Source organism: Musa acuminata, chromosome BXJ1-3 (assembly GCF_036884655.1).
Source record: "Musa acuminata AAA Group cultivar baxijiao chromosome BXJ1-3, Cavendish_Baxijiao_AAA, whole genome shotgun sequence".
Classification (NCBI taxonomy): Eukaryota; Viridiplantae; Streptophyta; class Magnoliopsida; order Zingiberales; family Musaceae; genus Musa; species Musa acuminata.
The window spans coordinates 44,960,123-44,980,532 of NC_088329.1; the positions used below are offsets into that span (position 1 = coordinate 44,960,123).

General features: G+C 41.9%; 4 protein-coding genes across 4 annotated transcripts; 2 read left to right on the forward strand and 2 right to left on the reverse strand.

Annotated features, from left to right (window-relative positions):
- The first annotated feature begins 755 nt into the window (after positions 1-755).
- LOC103979849 (3-oxo-Delta(4,5)-steroid 5-beta-reductase-like) lies at positions 756-2,262 on the forward strand. The gene has a single exon (XM_009396065.3). It carries the CDS (start codon positions 817-819, stop codon positions 2,053-2,055), a length of 1,239 nt encoding a protein of 412 aa, XP_009394340.2. The 5' UTR covers positions 756-816; the 3' UTR covers positions 2,056-2,262.
- Positions 2,263-3,871: 1,609 nt separating this feature from the next.
- Positions 3,872-7,416, forward strand: LOC135634366 (uncharacterized). The gene is made up of 2 exons (XM_065144787.1): positions 3,872-4,262; positions 7,118-7,416. Exons 1-2 carry the CDS (start codon positions 3,960-3,962, stop codon positions 7,235-7,237), a joined length of 423 nt encoding a protein of 140 aa, XP_065000859.1. The 5' UTR covers positions 3,872-3,959; the 3' UTR covers positions 7,238-7,416.
- Positions 7,417-8,094: 678 nt separating this feature from the next.
- LOC135634370 (protein RBL-like) lies at positions 8,095-12,469 on the reverse strand. Its single transcript, XM_065144794.1, has 5 exons — positions 12,163-12,469; positions 11,900-11,998; positions 9,007-10,097; positions 8,673-8,934; positions 8,095-8,357 (listed from the first exon to the last, which is right to left on the reverse strand). The coding sequence occupies exons 1-5, from the start codon at positions 12,179-12,181 to the stop codon at positions 8,134-8,136; spliced, it is 1,695 nt and encodes a 564-aa protein (XP_065000866.1). The 5' UTR covers positions 12,182-12,469; the 3' UTR covers positions 8,095-8,133.
- Positions 12,470-13,862: 1,393 nt separating this feature from the next.
- On the reverse strand, positions 13,863-17,584 carry LOC135638256 (metal transporter Nramp2-like). The gene is made up of 4 exons (XM_065151300.1): positions 16,988-17,584; positions 16,117-16,253; positions 15,377-16,029; positions 13,863-14,321 (listed from the first exon to the last, which is right to left on the reverse strand). Exons 1-4 carry the CDS (start codon positions 17,542-17,544, stop codon positions 14,094-14,096), a joined length of 1,575 nt encoding a protein of 524 aa, XP_065007372.1. The 5' UTR covers positions 17,545-17,584; the 3' UTR covers positions 13,863-14,093.
- Between the last annotated feature and the right edge of the window lie 2,826 nt (positions 17,585-20,410).

Consider the following 20,410-nt stretch of genomic DNA (forward strand, 5'->3'; position numbering starts at 1 on the left):
CTATCATAAATCAACCACGTCTTAGCATATGCAGCTGCATCAACATTGATTGCATATCACGTCTCCTCCACTTTCATGTATATATACATATACATATAATATATATATATATATACATATATATATATATATATGTATATGTATATATATATACAAAAATTAAAAGAAAAGAACATCTTCCACGTCTCCTTCCAACTAAGTGCCACCTTTAATCTTATCCACCTCTTCCTCTCTCGGCTGTCATTCTCCATCGGACAGCTCAGCGATTTCCATCTCGCTCACCTGCCAAGGTGTCCCATATATATAATATACATATATCGAGGCTGTGCTCAATCTCACATGCCATGATTTCCACAGAAATCCATATTTATTTATAGTATTTTTTTTATTTTTTTATTACAAAAAGAAGGGAAAATATTAATTAAACGGAGTCTGACCAAACTTTCAAGTCAAAATAGCCAACTAAGGGATAACTCAATAACAATCCGACCTCTTTTTTCCGCCTTATTCTCCACGTCATTTCTTATCATTACCGACCATATTTACATGTGTTGCCCCTCCTCCGGTTTATCTAAAATACTTTTCGTACTCGAAGAATAACACCTTCGTGCATACCAGCGTCATGATTTGCTGCCATCAAGGAGCCTACATGATCATCTAAGGTACGTACTGGAGTATGAGTAGATTAGCAGGGAAGAGTATAACTGACCTCCCTCGCATAACGTTAGGCTTCGAAATCTCTATAACTAAAATCAACGTAAAGCCATCATCATCAATCTCTCTCTCTCTCCAGCGAATTACTCGAGACGCATCGCCATGAGCTGGTGGTGGGCCGGCGCCATCGGCGCCGCGAAGAAGAAGACGACGGGGGATGACGCCGACGCTCCCGCCGCCAGGTACCAGAGCGTGGCCCTCGTCGTCGGCGCCACTGGCATCGTGGGTTCCAGCCTCTATGATATCCTCCCCCTCGCAGACACCCCCGGCGGTCCATGGAAGGTATACGGCGTCTCCCGCCGACCCCCGCGCCCCTCTCTTCTCTCCCCCAACATCGCCGACGGTGTCGGTCTTCCCGTCGTGCACGTTCCGTGCGACGTCGCCGACCCCGCTGACGCCCTCGCCAAGCTTTCCCCGCTTGGCGACGTTACCCACATCTTCTACGCCGCTTGGTGTCGCCGATCCACGGCGGCGGAGACCCGAGCTACTAACGCCGCCATGCTCCGCAACGTCCTTGACGCTGTCCTCCCTGCCGCCCCCAACCTCCAGCACGTCTGCCTTCAGACCGGCCGCAACCACTACCTTGGCCCCTACGGACCAGCCGGCGGAGTTGTCGCTGAGGTGGGGCCGCGCCACGATCCACCCCACGACCCTCCCTTCCCCGAGAACACCCCCCGCCTTGCCATCCCCAACTTCTATTACGAACTCGAGGACGTCCTGCTCGAGGAATTGGCTAAGAAAGAGCGCGCCGTCACATGGTCCGTTCACCGCCCCACCACCATCTTCGGCTTCTCCCCCTGCAGCCTTATGAACCTGGTATGCTCACTGTGCGTCTACGCCTCAATCTGCCGCAAGGAGGGAGTGCCCCTCCGCTGGTTCGGCAGCGAGGAGGCGTGGTACGGGTTCAGCGACGCGTCGGACGCCGACCTTGTCGCCGAGCACCAGATCTGGGCCGCCGTCGACCCCTACGCCAAGAACGAAGCGTTCAATTGCAGCAACGGCGACGTGTTCAAGTGGAAGCACCTCTGGCCGGTGCTCGCGGAGCAGTTCGGCGTCCCGGCGGTTGGCTACACGGGCTACGACGGTCGGTTCAAGCTGGAGGATGCGATGAAGGGGAAGGAAGCCGTGTGGGAGGACATCGTGCGGGAGAACGAGCTCGTGCCGACGGCGTTGGACGAGGTCGGGAACTGGTGGTACGCTGATGCCGTGCTCGGCTTGGAGTTTGAGCACCTTGACAACATGAACAAGAGCAAGGAGCACGGGTTCTTGGGATTCCGGAACTCGGTAACTTCCTTCAACACTTGGATCGACAAGCTGAGGGCTTACAAGGTCGTTCCCTGATGCCTCTTTTACTTGTGCTTGCTATAATGTTCTCTTTCCCCTCTATACACTGTGATTTGCCACTACTTCCATCTCTTGCTAGTTCGTCATCTACTTCTTGCACTTGTTTGTTGTTGTGCCATGGGAAGCTTGTAGCATGAATAATGTATCACTACAAATGAAATTATTCAAACTGAGTCCACAATAAAATTGGCAATCTGCTTTAAAGGACTGTGTTTGTTTTTATTATATATATTCTGAAGAAAAATTATGGTTTGCAGCATTCATTAGAACATGTATTTGGAGATATTTACATTGCACAAACACTGGAGTTCTTTTCATGGTTATAGAGAAGTTAATCTGTTCTTCTCTGAGGATGAATATGAGGAAAGATAGTTTGTCTTTATCAGGTGAAACCCAGTTTCTTAACACAAGTACCTACATCTGAACATATTCTACATCTGGAACCTTCACTCTTAACTCCTAGTGCAAACAAAACTTTTCTTTTAATTTATTCATTTAATCTTTGTTTTTTTCTTGAATGGATCCACACACTTTCCTGTTGTTCCAACATTAAACCATTCTTGACAGAACATTAAACCCCATTATTCCTACTATGTATGTTCTTCCTGCTACAAGACTGAATCCTTGTAAGTTCATCATGTCTTGACTGGGGATCTAACAATCCCTTGCACTGTTAGCAGAACTGGTCATCTCTAGTATATTGTTGAAGGATTGTTGAGTATTCAAATCAAGGATTGGTGAGCAAGGTATTGCCACATACCTTGCCACTGAAAACAAATATTTGGTCTGGACATGTCTGCATATTTTAGGACTGGAGGTATCAAAAGAAGAGAAAACAATTTCAGGTCAGAAGTCCTGCATACAGATATGAATTTTCATTGGTTTTTTATGTGGAAAAGGGCATATCCAGCTAGAACTGGTGTATGTGGTTCCTAATTTTTAAGAACCACTCTTTCCTCTCTACTTGTTAGCCTTTTATACTGCTCTTGTATTGATGTGATAAATTGCTACAGGATTTCAGACTGACTAATGTTTTCCAACAATTCAGCCTTGATTATGTATGTGAATAAATTTTGATAAACAGGAAGAAAGTGAACCTTACTATGTTGCCATCCATCTTTAGCAATTTTGCTGCACTCATATCTTGGCCAGAGAGAAGGAAATATTCTCCAAATTATAGTAGACATGCACATGCCTTTGTTGCAAAGATATGAGACAACTGATCATCCAACATTTGGTGAGTACATCATGCAGTTCAATAAAAGCCACTCCTATTCATGAAATGTTGTCAACCATGGTTTACATAAGAGATATTTGGGAGCCAAAACATTTCTTAACATGACCTAACTTGTCGTATGTGGAAACCAATATTATGTACTTCAATATTTTAATATATAGAATCTAATATTATATACTTTAATATTTTAATCGTATGAGTCATATGTCACGATCAGAGTCTAATAATTTCATTTGGTTTAAACTACTGATCAAAATATTTAAGCTAGAATTAATATAATAGAATCCTTATAAGTTAATTTTGTTTAATTTTATTTCTAAAAAATGACTCGATTATGATAAAAGCAAATTAAACTATGCCAACGTATTCTGAACTGCTACACCACAGTTGGACTGAAAGATTCGCAAAGCACACATCTTAAAGTATCATTTGATATAACGGATACAACGCCAGTATACCGTACGATTTCAATGGTACGATTGTTTTATCTACCCATTGGACCTCCTATCTTCGTACGATTTCAATCGAACGGCTTCAGATCTTCCTCGATCTGGAGGAAGAAGCTCACCACTCTTATCTCCACTCGCCTCGGTTCACGCTCCCTCCATTCGGATCCTCTCGTTTCCCCCAAACCCTCGTTTCGGCGTGTACCGGAGATCCGACCATGGCGGCGTCGATCGGCTTCCTCCCCGCATTCACCATCGGCGACGGGGCGTCTGCCGCCGCGCTCCCCCGCCGGGCTGTGCTTCTCCCCAGCTTCACGCCGCCAAGAAGGTGGGCGGTCGCCGCGGATTCGCACGCGGCCGTGGAGGCGGCGCCGGATGCGACGGGGAAGCGGCGACCGAGGGGCATCACCAAGCCCAGGCCAGTGTCCCCCGAGCTCCAGGCGGTGGTGGGCGAGGCGGAGATCCCGCGGACGCAAGCCCTCAAGAAGATATGGGCTTACATCAAGGAGAACAATCTTCAGGTCCTCTTTTATCCTTCACTTATGATCGTTGTCATCTGGAAGATATTTGAACCGTTTGCTATTATTTCTTGTTCACATGTTACAAGAGGCAATACCTTCACTCTGAACTTACTGTCACGGACGGTCGGTGCGCACCCACAACAACTTCGTTCAACGAACCATTCGTTGTTTTTGTTTACATGTACAGATGCTTGACAACATGTTTTGCCTTGATTTTGTATTCTTTTGCTTGTAAAAATATAAGTTCGAACATATTACAGCACTATAGTGCAATCGCTCACCGCACCGAGCAAAACAACCCAAAATGACTTCATTTTCGTGTGTCACGGGCTGTTTTCTGTAGTCCGTTGTCGCACGCGAAACGTCAGCCATCTCAGCACCCTGGAACGCATCATAGGGGATGAGGTTTTTGTATAGTGTTGAGCGTTGAACAATCTTCACAAGTTCGTACGTTTTCTTGACAGGAACTTGCCTTTGTGCCCGACACCCAGTGAGCAGTTGTTTGTGGACTTGCAGTTGTTCATTCAACCCTCTAAAGTCCTTGTTTTTTTCATTTCTTTATTTTCTCTCATGCACACAAGGTGCTCGCTGAATTGCTTGTAAAGCTTCTTTCTTCGCGAGACGTCGGGACTTGTCCGTCGCTTGTTCTTCAAACTAATCAACTTTCTCTTTTACAAGTCCTTCGGGACTAGAGTGAGGTTGCAAATTGATTGACCTTTGCAGACGCATATCGCAAGGACGCGTCAAAACTTAGACAATTCCAGCTAAGTCAGAGAAGTTGACGTAAGGGTGCTTCGCGACTTACGCAACTCAAGCTAAGTTCGCGTCTTGACCACAAGGGTATCTCACGACTTAGGCAATTCCAGCTAAGTCCATGACATTATGGACTCAGGAGTTTGATTTATGTTTCTATAATTTCTTGGGGGATGTGTTGTCTGTTCATTCTCAAATTGTAATTAGTATCCAATGACGATCACTGTCATCGAAGCATTTGTACTAAAAACATGGTATGTTGGCTTTAAAAGAGGAGTCTTTTACAGCATGAGATTCATGAATCCGTTGTCCTTTGAGAGGACACCTGATGGGGCTTGCCCTAAAACTAGTGTATGAGAAGATTTACGATGTTGATTTTTATAATCTTGAATGAACATAGCATGATACCCTCGTAAAGCATGATGACGATGCCGGTGAACATATATACTTGCTTAAGGTTGATGGGTCCTAAAGATATATGCAAGTTTTAAGGATAGTAGAGAACCCATTGAGGCATGCCGGAAAAGAGTTATGGGTGACAAAATTAACACAAGTTTGCTTTTTTCTTTTTACAAGCCCATAATTATCGATGTGAGGTTATGAACCAATAATCCAGTCATTCCTTCTTTTGCTTGCACCGTTAGAATTTCTGGCCTTTATATCCTCTCTCATTTGGCCTACACCTGTTCTTCCATTATGGTTGTCATGATTATTAAGTTCCCTTCTTAGTTATCTAATACCCTTCTTTCATCCTTGTGTATCTGTTAACAATGTTGCCTTTTGTAGTCAAACCATCATCTTGATTTATGTAACCTGCATAAGACTTTTCTTGTTTTAATATTTGCATTTATGAAGTTGGTCATGAGTATAACCTACTGCAATGCCCGTCTCATGATCTCATCCTAGATTGATGTAAACTGCACCTCTGGCTTTTAGCCTTTTCTTCGTTTTGTTTGACTTCCAGGTTCCCTTACCAGGCAAAGTTCTAGTGTTGTTACTTTCACAGCGCTTTAACTGATGATATTGATAATCTTCTAATAGATACTTTGAGAACATCCTTGAAGTTCTACTACAATAATACTTTGAGCAGCCTTTTAATTCACAATATGACAAGATACTTTTGCCGAACTCTGTGCCAATTTATCATATTGCATTTTGTTGGCTAAATTTCGTTTTTTAAAAGTATTGAATTTCTGTGATCATATCTTTTCTCCGTACTCTGAACATATACATATTCATGCATCTTAGCCTATGTTGGATGCACACTTGCACATGTACTATCCTGTGATTTGACAATCTGGCCTTTGCCTCATATTACCGTGGTATGTTAACTTCCATTCCTTTTGTCAAAATAAAAACTATGTAGGCAATAGATTCGACACTAATATTTTACTAATCCATGTAATCCTTTATGATGATACTTTTTTAATATGCTTCTATCGTGTACTGTTTGAGATATAATCCTGCATTATATTGGTTGAATACTGGCGAAGCGTCCTGAGGATATGTAGGTGGACACTTCAAACTGTTTGCTGTGTCATGCTTGTGTGTTGGATACCAATGGTTGTCATGTGCTTTCTGGAAAACATTTCACTTTATGTACTGGTGATACTTTGAATAAATCATTTAAGTCAGTATGAACAACATACCTATGTTGGGAATTGCTTCTCCTAACCAGGTCTTTTATGATCGACGAAGGTATATTCTTTTACTCTTAATTTGTATATTTATTTGTGATCATATCCATTCCAACCCATTGTCCATTCTACATTGCAATTTTAAGGAACATGTTGAAATGTGTTTTTTTTTCTGCATTTGTGTGTATAACTGCATGAGTATGCTGTGAAAAGTATATTTGATGTCTTAAAGAATTTATTTTGAAGTTTGGAGAATTGAAAACAGGATAATCGTGAAACACATCCATCAGTACCAGCAACCTAACAGAACATACACTTCATGTCGGTATTTCTTGGAAATGTAAACCAATGTTACTGCTGGAAGCAACTTGTCGTCCCTAAATTTCTACATTGTGAATCGTTTTGTGAATCTCAGTCTTAAGAGACTTCAACTACTGAACAGTTGCTGTAAAATCCTTTCTGCAGGATCCAGAAAACAAGCGGATAGTAGTGTGCGATGAGAAGCTAAAGAAGGTGTTCGGAGGAAGGGATCGTGTTGGTTTCTTGGAGATCTCAGGACTGCTTAATCCTCACTTTGCAAAGTGAAATCTTCTGTGGGCATGAACATCACCATATTTAACAATATGTTATAATCTTGACATCGCGATGCTGTGCTGCTTAGCATCAGCTTCTTGATTGATCTAGAAAAGACAGCTTAATGTTTCGCCCTTTATCTGCTATAGATTTGTAGACACGAACTTGTAGTGGTTGAACTATTTGTCTCTCGTCTTTTCTTTTTTTGATGTTTTCTTATTCCCCATTTGAGTTACTAGAGTAGCTGAACTGGGTCTAATGGTTTGGCGATTCCAAATCGAGCCAGAATCAAATTGTTCTGATCAATGGTGATTCTGATTCTGTTCTAAATTTGAAACTTAACAGTTTGGCAATTCCAAATCGAGCAATGGTGATTCTGATTCCGTTCTAAATTTGAAACTTAAATGTCTTTACTGATATTTTTGATGTGTATTTATATTGAAATACCTATACTTGGAACTCATGAGTAGTGCTGGTATATTCGATGTGTGTTGTGGGTTGTGGAATTCGAAGGAGCAAAACCTCAACCAACCCGGTCCGGGTTGTGGAATTCGAAGGAGCAAAACCTCAACCAACCCGGTCCGGTCGACCTAACCGATCGAACCATACCACGTCTGTTGGTAGCTGAATTAGGCCAAAAATGAAATTTTTGGAGAGTTTATGAAGTATCTCTCATGATCTTATTATTATGGTATAAAGGATTTTGTTATTGTTGTGGTATATATGATGGCATGAGGATGAAGATGGCCACATAACCATTCCAGATCAATCAATTAATTGTTAGTAAAAGATAAGACATCCCTACCGTCCATCCGATTTTTGCACGAATCTTAAAAACACTAATCAGAGAATGCAAGTACAGAGAGAACTTCAAAGAGAGAAAAAAATGGAGATTAGCTTAAAACAGTTCAAAGGTACTCATCAGTTACATCATCCTCATGTACAGAGCCATTCGTGTCGATCCCATCCCCACTTCTGCTCTTTGGTTTCGACAGCTTACCGGAGGGTTTGTTCTTCGTTTGAGGTTTTCGGCCCTTCTCCGCCTGCAACTCCATCCCTTTTGCCGACGGCTTCCGCTTCCGCTTCATTCCTGCAGTCCCAACTGCCTCTTCGGGCGTCGAATTACCTACCACTGCATAAGAAACAATCACACTTGACTCAGAACAACAGTTGTTTCATTCAGTCTCATCATTCCGAAATTTGATTACTAAATTGTGGATTGAGTATAGTTCTTGTTCCGATTGCAACATTGTTCAGTCAGACCAGATTCAACTAAATGTAATTTTTTTAAAAAAATTACCATCTTGTCTCCATAAGAACTTAAGATATAAAGGGAAAAAAATACCCCACCTAAATCGTAATTTATACCTAACAGATGGAGAGAGATGCATTCATTTATTGGGGCTACTAGATGAGAAAAGAACCTGCGACTAAAGGATATTATTACCTTCGAGCGGGCTTGAAGCAGGAAGAATGGCCTGACCATTCTGTGCTGCTTCCACTGAAAACGGTGAACCAGTATGATTGCTGTCCCCTAACTTCAATGAACTCCCAAGACACTTGTCTTGTTGTTCAGGAACATCTGGCAAAGGGACTGCAGGCAAGAAGCACAGTTCTTCCTGTGATGCATCCGAGTCGCTGAACGCTGAATCTTTCTCCACTGTTAAAATGTCAACCTCCTCATCTTGATTAATCACCAACTCTTTCACCTGCAAATAAGCATTTTCAGGCGCATCTAATCGTAACAGGTTAAAACACCAATCAAGGTGGGTGTTTTGTACCTTCTCTGATTCAGGCATTAGATCAAATTCGTCCTCTCTCTCGACATACTCTTCATTCTCTTCAAGTTCTTTAAAATCAGGAGCAAATGCACTCCAGTTCTCTGTGTAGTCTTTGGCCCATATATACACCAAGCCAGCAACCGAAACCGAGACGACCAAGGGGCGAAGAGGGTGCCAAGCAAGATCAATAAGAGCTTCTTTAGGGCCTTCAAGGATTTTCACAAGATGGCCGGCCCTATCCCAAATGTACAGCTTGTGCTCCCCTTTGCTAGCAGAAGCACCTATGACCCATTCACCATCACCACTAAAACAAGGTGCTTTCCATTGTATCTTTGTCACAGCATCCTGGAACTCTCGAGATAAGCGCAGACACTTGGTGCCTACTTCTTTCAACTTCTCTATCCTGGGAAATTTATCGTCAGTGTCACTCATTATTTCAAGTTCCTTTGCAGCACCCTTTGTTGGTAGAAGGTTCTCATAGACTCTAATGACTCGATCATTAGAATTTGTGAGCAGATACTGCCCGTTCCGACTAAAAACAATATCTTTGACAACAGAACCCCCAGGAATAGGTATTAGTGCATTTACCCTAATGTTCTTTGAATCAACAATTAGTATCTCCCCTTTGGAGTTTCCCAGGTAGATCAGATCTCCATGTTTGTCAAAAGTTGCTGCAGTTGGAGTGAAAGGCAGCGAACCATCAGAAAATTTATTGCGAGGATGAGAAACAGCATTTCCATTTGCATTATCCGTTCCTGAAACGGGCAGAACAGTGGAGCTTCCATTGTTCAGATCAACAAGAATAGGCGCAGAAGAAAGGGGACAAGCCAAGCAGAGCGACGGAGTGCAAGATCCTGGGTGAAGGCGTGCATGTAGAGTAGTTTGCTGCAATGTTATATGTGTGATCTTCTCCCCATTCATGACATTCCAAAGTGTCAACGACTTGTCAGTAGCAGAAGCAAGTAAATAGTGACCATACTTGGACCAGCAAACACTTGTAATAGGTGCTACACAAGCTTTATCACGAAGCTCCTTGGCAACCCCCCTAGTCTCGAAGTCCCAAATGACACAGCTCCCGTTGGCACAGCCAGCTAAACCAGACAAACAGGATGCATTCTTTTAGACCAAAAGTCACTAAAACCAAGTGCAAGATCTTGTTAACAATAATATATAAGCAAAATAAAAGATAAAATAAATCAACATGAAATATAAACTGCATGATTATAATAGAAACTTAAGGATATAACCCAATCATTATACGTAAATTTCATTCGGGTGTGACATAGGAACCAACAAGGTACGAACAGCTAGGTGTTCATAAAATGAAAACGGTGGCAATAATGACATTGGAAGCACGGTCACAGTAAGTTATCTTCTTAAAGCAAGTACGGAAAGAAGAAAAAAGTAAAAGAAAAAAAGCAAATGCAACCAACTATTGTCAGAATTCATTCTTCTCTTGTGTTTGCTTCTGGTAAATAAAAGGGGAATCATTTATCCACACAGGTTCCACCTAATATTTGTACTGTTTGTGGAAAGAAAACAGCTGCTTAAATGCCTCACCATAAATCAGGTCCAAGAAGATCGTCTTACGAATCCTTGCATGAGCAATGACGCCAGCAGAAAGGTCAAACATAAAGTTGGGTCAATGAGGGAGGAATTTTGTGCCCAGAGAATGTTTCCCCTTTGAGATTGCTTAGAGTGGGTCATGAGATATGGATTCAGTCATTTATTATACCTATGCTCTAGCAGTAGTTATATAACTCAAATAAAAATGAGCATGGGTGATGAAAGAGAGAGCATGAAAATTCCAATAAAAAATGCTCCTGCTACAAGAGAGAGAGAGAGAGAGAGAGAGAGAGAGCACAAATGAAGATCCTCTAAGTTCCAAGATATTCAGGCTAAGAAAGTTCAAAAGTTGAACCTTGATGTGAACAATTTGGCATAATAAATCCACCAGTAAAGGAGACTACCAGAAAAGAACATGAACATTTACACAGACAAGTAATCTTTGGTGAAACCAAAGAAGATGGTATGATTTGAAAGAGAGTCAGGCCACAAAAAATTGAATGATTGTGATGCCAAGAGAATTTGTTGATGAACAAATAGGCAGGTGGACATCCCAAGATGTTCAGATAAGTCTGTTAAAGGCAAAGCGAAACATGGAAAGATTAGTTAAAAGGGATGATCGAGAATCATTAAGCCGCCTGTTCCAACTTTCCATGAGCTAAGGTCACAACAAACACTAATATTCTCAGATGTTATAAAGAAAGGATGAAATGGTGGCACCACTTGGTGTCATGAGGGAAGGCAAACCAGAATTCTCAAATCATTCCAATCAAAATATGTTTTTTTATGAAAAATCCAAAAGATGGCCAAAATTATCCTTATTTCTCATTGCAACTATGCCATGCAGATGTAGCTGGAAAGGAACAGCTTGACACAAATTCACTTTTCATCCTATTTAAGTTACAACTCTTCTTCTATGAGACTATAAGCACTAAATTAACAAATGAAACTAAACGTACAAAATGGGTCAATCCTCGGTCGTGTATACTATCACTAGAATAAAAAAAAAAAAAGAAACATGGTTTATCAAGGATCAATGACAGCATTAGCAGCAGAAAACCTTCCAGAATGTCAGATTTTCCCTGTTTTTCCCAAGTTTCATCTGAATAGACATAAACTAGGCTTGAGCTTAGTTGCCTTACTCAACAGGCATTATTGTAGCATAAAAGAGGACAAAACCTTTGCTCATGACGAACAAAACATATGATTGTCTATTCGCTCCGTCAGAACTGTTTCCAACATATCAAAATCGGCTCTTTTACAAATTTATGCAATCGCAGGGAAAATGAGGTAATCGAAAAAGGAAAAAGTGGAAGACTGATGGTACCAGCAAGAAGAGTTCCCCGGCGATTGAAGGCGATACATTTCATGTTCCCATGCTGCAAAAACTCCTCGATTACTTCGGGGAAATCACCCTGCAACGGATCTTCACCCATCCAAACACCCAACACCACCCAAAAATCAAATTTAGCTCTTGAAAAACCTCAAATTTCTTCAGATTAAAAGAAAAAACAAGAGAATCAGAAGAAAAAACGGATCTTTTATCTCAGAAAAAGAAGCAAAAGGAAGAATCTGGGTAAGAAAACCCACCGATTATTGGGGCATTCATGTCGTTCGGCCTTCGGAGCAAGGAAATAAACCGAAATCTCAGCAAACAGGGGTTCCCCTACCGCATCATCTCGGGGCGGACATTTCCCCTGCCCGATAACACCGAACACAAGGGAGAAGAGAGCCCGGTCGAGGACGCTTGCTTCTACCAAAGAGGGGCGGATCGAAGCCGGAATCGAGCAGCGCTCCCCACGGAAGAACTCGAAAAGGCTCCCTGGATCGCCGGAATCACCGAACCAAAAACCCTACCTTGCAGAATTATTTGTGATTCCCATTAGCTTTTTATTACGAGTTTAACCCGATTTCGTCTTCCTCTCGGCGGAGCGTGGAAAGGATAAAAGACACAGAGAAGATCGATCACGACCGTCCATTTGATTACAGATTTGATCGGACGGCTAATGATCTTCCTGACGCCGTTTCGGCCTCCAAGAAAGGATTAGTCCGAGCAGGAATGGGATGAGAGACAGAGAGTGTGTGATGGGATTTTGTATTAACCTTATATTTGACTGTATTATTAGGATAGATTAATAGGCAATTTTATCCTAAAAAAGCTCTCATTTTTATCGGACACTGTTCATCTATCGAGAATTTATGTCTTTTCGTGAATGGATAAGTATGTTCTTATTTTTTTTTAATTGTGTGATTTTTGGCAAGATTGAACTTAAGTTAAAGTGAATCGATCAGCTAATTTGATATTGTTGGAGTAGATTATTCTTCTCCCCCTTTTGTTAGAACATTAAATGTTTGATTTTATTTTTCAAATTTAAATTAATATTTCGATTTGATACTATCTGTTATGGAACTTAACGTTATGGTAGAAGAGGTTACATAGCTGGTGATGTGGCGGGAACCAAGTCGGGTCAGGGAGCACCTTACCGATCGGCTCGAGGTGGGCCTTCGATTGCTACTCCTCCCTGTTAAGAAAAGATCAATATCGGGAGAGAGATTCCTGACTTAACCCCTCCAAAATTTAAGTCAATTGGAGGTGATATATTGGTGTTTAAGGTGTGCCCCTTTTGTTAGTGGGGAGGGAATTAACTTTTATACTTGCTTGTCAAAAAGTCAATCGTACGAGACTTGTTAATGATCTATGATACCTAGGGAGGCCAACCCTTGCTTTCTGCACAACATGGACCAACCTACACGACTCCGTGCCGTGCGGCACCATCTTGCATCATCACGAATGGCTTGAGGTAGGGCAACATCGTCTCGTATAGATACGCAATACTGGTACGATTTCCGTCACCCTCAGTTCCAAGGTGTTTTGTCTACGCACATGTGCCACGTCAGCCATGAGGAGGTTGCCGCGCAAGTTGCGCCAAAATATGCCCGATCACTATCATTATTTTATGTCAAAAATCAAAGAGTAAGATTTGACCTACAAAATACAATGGAATCTATGCAACGCATCTAACATAATTAAAAGATATAAATCATAAATAATGTTGGAGTTGACTTGTCCTGATCCTTTTTCTCATGTCAAACGAGAAATAAATTATAATTAAGATTGTGGGATCAAAAAAGTCTCGGATAGGTGTGAATTCCTTATGTCAAATCTTATTACAATTCATACATTAATCACCATTGGCTCTAACCAAAGAATAGAAGCACAATCTCTTTGGTGGATGTTGATGCTTACATCTAAGCCATGAATGATTTGTGGTTTGCTTGATCAACATGTATTTGTCTGCACCAAATCAAGCATAGCTTTCCACCAAATTAGAGAGATTTACAGATTTCAAATCTGTGCTTCAGAAATAGGAGAATAAATTCAATAAAAGATACCTACACTATGCAGTCCAGAGTCTAGTTTTAATACGAGAAGCTACTGATTCGTGTATCAGAGAAGACATCAGAGCTTCATGACATTTTCTCTTGGGTGAAGGTTGCTTCCTGTGACTTGGTTGCAAAACCTACACCATTGAATTGCCAGTGGAGAAGCTTTTCCGGACAGCCAAGGCAAGCCGGGAATGCAAAGAACTGCCCTGAAGGATGAGGTAGATGACAAATGACACGTATATCGCCAGGGCGGCACAGAGAATGGAAGTCATGAGGGTGCCATTCACTTCAGCAGAGAGGAAATTGAGGAGAAGGTAACCATTGATGCTTATCAGAAATGCCACTACCACCCAGGTGACAACCTGCATTGGAAAATACATGGAACATAAGAAGCATGGAGATCATTGATCTACAAAAACACTAAGTTCTTTGTTGTTGTTTTCCTATTGAAATGTGAAGAACATTTAAGAGATAGCTGTTCTGTGCCAACAATGATCATCGAAGGAAAGTGCATCACCTGATACATGTATTCTGATGAGGGATCAATGCACTAACAATAAAAAAACAGTGAGAAATCACACACTGGAAAAGGAGTTAGAGTCAATCACAGGCATGACTAAGGCCCAAAGTTTCCAAGTTGAAAAGCTTAAACTAGTTTGATGTTTAAGACACATCAAGGAATTTTAGATCAGTCATTCACAAATAAGAATATAGATGTGAGACACTAAATGACATGGAAGTTGATGAAATTACTGAGAATTAAGTACTGTAATGTATCCGATAAGCTAAGGCCAACATTTTTTTAAAATATCTATGTCTATTTCTGATTCTTTTCCTACTCTAAATAGTTTTTTTCTTTATGAAGAAAATTCTATTATGTTAAATGATGTACATCATGCCATCGTGATCCTTTTCCTATCAGAAATATGGATAAAAAATATCTGTCTATTTCTAATTCTTTTTCTATCACTTGTACAATAATGCACTAACTAATCGGATGATTCAACAAAGACCACTATATATAGTCTTAGGCCTCTCCCACTAGAAATGGCTCATAATACTTCAACATGCATCCGAGTTGATTCCACCGTTGGCAAACCCTACATTTGATGTTCCTAACATTAAATTTTCTGACCTGCTCTTTTTTGCTTTTGTCTTTAATCAAAACATCATTATCATGATTGATGCATCGGGTTTTACACATAGTAATTAATTATCAGAAAAAGTAATGGAGCATCAAACATCTATTCTATTTACTCTTCATAGCTTTTATCCTTGGCAAGTTCCTCAATTTTTCCTTGCATCAATATGAACCATAAGCAGCAGATCTACACCAGAGAAGTTGCAAATAGAAAATCAAAAACTAAATACTAAAGAATTGAAAATTTCAGATTATTAAGCAGATGATGAAACTTACTTCAGTAACACGGCCAATCCTGAAGGTTCCCATAACCTGTTCCTTTGAAACCAGTGTTAGGAGTGGAATTAGTGCAAATGGTATCTGAATTGCTTGAAGCACATTAAGCCACTCATTCAAAATATCCATGGTAGCTTCCCCGGTGTCGAAGAACAGAGCAACTACAATGGTGGGAACAATGGCACAGCTTCTGGTAATCAGTGCTCGAACCCACTTCTTCAACCGAAGATTCAGAAACCCCCCCATGATAAATTGTCCAGCATAAGTGCCTGCTATGGTGCTGCTCTGCCCAGATGCCAATAACCCAATTCCCCATATGTATAGGATAGGAAAGATCTTGCCACCATACTTCTCTTGCAAGAAGTTACCAGCATTCTCTAGGCCTATGTTCCTTGCTACCTCGCTGCCATAAAATCCCTTTGCAAACACCGTGGTTACACAAACATTGATCAAGAACGAAAGAACGAGAGCAAGAGTGCATTCAATGGAATAGTAGTTGATTGCTTCTCTAATGCGACTTTCCTTTCGAGTATCGACTTTTCGCGACTGTACAAGAGCAGAATGCAAGAAAACATTATACGGCATGATCACACAACCCACAACTCCCACGGCTTGCCGTATGGTTCTTGAACTTAGTTTTGGTACTACGACACCTGCCAAGATGAGTCTAAATCATTTAGGAGCTGAAATGGTCAGCAGTGCATGAGTAACTGAGAGAGAAGACAGCAGAGACCAGATACCTATTAGAAGCTTGATCACATCGGGCTTGGTTTGGCCAAACATTACGGCGAATGAAACAGCCATTGTAGCAATGAGAAATCCAAAGAAAGCTTCCAGTTTCCTCACGCCATAGTTCTCAAGGAACAAAAAGATGAAGCTGCCAAGAACAATAGAGAAATAAGAATTACATGTTACCATGTCATGATTTTCTCAAATTGAAGTACCAAAACAAGTATCGGATTCATCTGAACTACCATAGATGAACTTCAAATAAGAGAAACAAGAAGAATGATTTCAACAAACAAGGAAAAAAGATTCAAATTTGGCAGGAAAAAAAGAGATTCTTTCCCAGATCATAGAGCAGATAATTCTAATCCATCTGAGATGTGATAAACTAGCATTAACACAAACTTCTTCGAATTTATTATCTATCACTAGTGAGCTTAACATCAAACAGAATATTCTTATTATTGGAAGAAATTGACACCAATAAAAAATAACCAGTCATTAATCCCAATTAAAAAGGTAAAATCCATTGAAAAGCTTCCAAATTTACTAACGAGAGAAGAGATATGATCGACGAGTAGCAGCGACGTACAATTGTTGCCCCCCCACACCAAAACACGAGCAACGAACCTAAGATCAACGTAATAAACAAATCTATACCTGAGTCATAATCAAATCAGTAGAACATTTAAGAGAGAACGAAGATAAAGAAATCCGACATAAAAGCCAATCACATTCAAGCTAATGGAACAAAGGCAAACGAGAAACAATTTGATCAAACACAAAGCAGACTGTGCTAAAGAACATAAAGAAGCAAGCCTTTTTTTATCGATGAGTAGAAAAGAACCAATCTTTCCGCATCAAGACCACGAAGTCGGATCTCACCAATCCAAAGCAGTGATGACTACCCCTACCCAGAGCGGAATCGCCCCACCACTGAGTGTTTTGATGGCGATGGAGCTCCCGATGACCTCCTGGATGTCGGCACCGATCAAGGCGGTCTCGGCCATCAGCCATAGCGCCAGTCGCGCCCACTGGGGGTACTCCTCTCGGCAGAGCTCTGCCAGGTGCCGACCAGTTGCCACCCCTAGCCTCGCCGACAGCAGCTGGATGAGGAGCCCCATGGCGGTCGCCCAGAGGAGGAGCCAGAGGAGGGAGTACCCCGCGATGGCCCCCGCCTGGAGATCGCCCTCGAGGTTCCCAGGATCCAGGAATGCAATGCACATCAGAAAGCCCGGGCCCATGAAGCGCCACAGCTTCCGCCACGAAAAGGGCCGCGGGGTCCCGTCTAGGGCGCCGGCCGCCGGCGAGAAGTCGTCATCGGATGTGGAGATCTCCACCTTCTCGTCGGATTCGTACGCTCTCTCGGACTCATCGTCGGAGTCACGAGCGCCGGAGGAGGAGAGGAGGGGCGCCGCGACTTCCTTTCCGTGGGACGCCATGTCGGATGCCCGAGAGACGTATCCGTTGTCCTTCGTTCCGAAGCCGAACGCAGGAGCTTATGGAGCCCTGCTATCGAATCCCGACTTTGATTACGATTGTGTGCCCGGTGAACTGACGTGGCGTTCACGGAGGGGGAAAGTTGGCTGTCTGGAGTCGAACCGTCACCTCAATCGTATCTCAACAGGCTTTGTCTCGGTTCCCAGAACTCGGAACGCCTGGATCTCCTACGGGAAACGATATGAACGAGGCACACGCAAGGTGTCCACGTGTCGTGCTCACTATTTAATCATTGGTGAGAACCACGATGAACGAACACCTGGCACATCTTCTTCTGGACAAACAATCTGTTTTGTGTTGTCATCAAACAACTCATCAATCTAATACGCCGAATGGTGATCCTCTACGTAGAATGCCAGCCACGCAGGACGCCAGCGCGCTCTGAAGTGTAGTTATTTTCAGCTTCGGTAAGGTTACCCGTGCGGCAAAACTGTTATGCGCAATACAGAAAGCGCGGCCAACGGGTGATCGGAGGGAGCGGAGGCACGTACCGGGGGAATGAACACAACCGGGGGGGCAATGACGTGGCGAAAGTCGCGTGGAGGGAAGGGGACGCGGGGAGAAGCTGCGAGGAAAGTACGTGGCGGACCGGTGGTGGGGCACGGGCACCAGACGTCCGTTAGCGCTTCGCCCCACCGTTCCCACGATCTCGGGAACGGAAGCATTTGATTCACCGTCCGATCTACGAACCCGATCCGATCGCCAGAGAAGAATCGAATCGATCATGAATCGGAGTCGAATCGATTTGACCCAAATCACGGGTTAATTAAAGGGATAATATAAACAAAATTTAAATTCTGAAGGAATGCATGTAATACTATTATAATTAGAGGGGAAAATATGCTACTAATTAATATATGTAAAAAGGGTCTAAATAAAGGGAAAAGGAAAAGACCATCGAGGGTTCACTCGGCGTCCGAGTCGAGACGATGAGTATTGCGGAAGCAGGGCCTGCAGACCTTCCTCTATCGCGCGATTTCTCTACCACTCACTCTGTGCTCCACCTGCTTCTCCGATTCGATCTCCTTCCTCTCGCCGCGGGAGTCCGGTGCCCTCCTGCTTCCGGACGCGGAGAATGGAGGTAATTTGTCGCTCGTCCGTTCTTTATACTCTGATTTGGACAAACGATCGAAAATGCGCCTCCGACTCATGTCAGAGGGCATTAGACTATGAGAGAGAGAGAGAGAGAGTACTCCTTGGTTGTGCCCTCTCGGTGTTGTAAATATCCATCCCTTGAGAGGAGTTCCTTTTCCAGGATCCTCGAGTGGGGGCCTTTTTCCTTAGAAGGCCTCAGAGTACCTTCTTGTTTCTCTCCAGTTTGGCCCTGCATGAGTAACAGCAAACTGGGTCTTTCTGTCAGTCGACAACCTCATTCTCCTTCCTTCCTGCGAGAGGAGTTTTTCTTATATGGAGGTGGGTGCAAGTGGTACCTATATGAATCATGGCATGGTATCAGAAGATATCTTCTTGCATATACCTTCTGGATTTTGGGGCTGCAGCGGGAACGAGTTTGTAGTAGGACAGTGATGGTTAACATCTTCTGGCGTTGACGGGTAGGCTGGTACAATTTTGTTGTTTTTATTGGTATTGGGGTAGACTTTGGAGTTTTATATGTATATATGTGCCCTCCGTTCTATGGGCATTGTTTGTTTTATTCATAATCGGACTTTGATCTCGAATAGAATATTCTCAGCAGTCCTTTCTTCTGTGAATTTCATTTTTATATGATGTTCTCCTACTTGCAATGAAACCTGATGTCAATAAGCTTTTGTTTGTTGCATCATTCACTCCTCTCCGCCCAATGACATGCTCACCAGTAATTGTGGGATAAGCTACGTAGCACATATTGCTCTTGTTATGCTTCTCTCTGTTTTGCTAGCAGAAGACTTGCTTCTGTTAATGCTGGTCCATTTTTGAAGTTAATTTTATATGTTTATTTGAGGGCATCTTGCATTTTTCGGTTATATTCCATGATTTTATATGTTAATTTTGTATGGTTACTTCCATGATATGTTGAATACTATTTGCCAAGTGTTGCATATCAAGTATAAAGGTCTGAATAGAACTGTTGAAACTTTTAAGGCCTTCAAGGTCTACTACATGATACAAGTGTTGAAACTTTTGACTTTTGAGAATGAAAATTTTCAAGTAATTTTAACTTACATACACCATTTAACTGGTGCATGAAATAAGTGGGACAATTTTGTTTTTGTGCGTAGTTGTTGTCCTATTTATTGGCAATATAATGCAGTACATTTTTTTTCCTTTTCTGTGGAACATTTACTCTGATGACAAACTTGTGATCCTCATATGTACTCTTAGTTTGTCTCTGTTATATATTTCTATATGTAATATATTTGTATTATGTATATATGTATACGTATGTATAAATGTATATATATTTGTCCATTGATATGCTATTGCTGTTAATCATGTTAAGTTTGTTTATTTTGCTTGTTCTATGTTCACAAAAGGATGTTGGACCTTTCTTTCTATTCACTAGGCAAGCTTCTAAGGGAGAATGAGTACAGATAAATTACATACATATGAGGAATCAATTTAAGTGGATAATAATGGAGGAAAAAGAGATGCTTACAAGTTACAAGCAGTAAGTTAGGACATGGTTCTCTTCATGACAAAGGAGGAAAAAGTTAAATTGCACAGACTGGAATCACTCGGTCAACCCCAAATAGCTGAGACTTGAACCTATAAATAAATTAAGATCTATTAAAAAATTAAATGAAAGTCATACATTAAACAATTAACCTAGAAAACATTACAAACATAATGTAAGAGATTAGGTGGTCT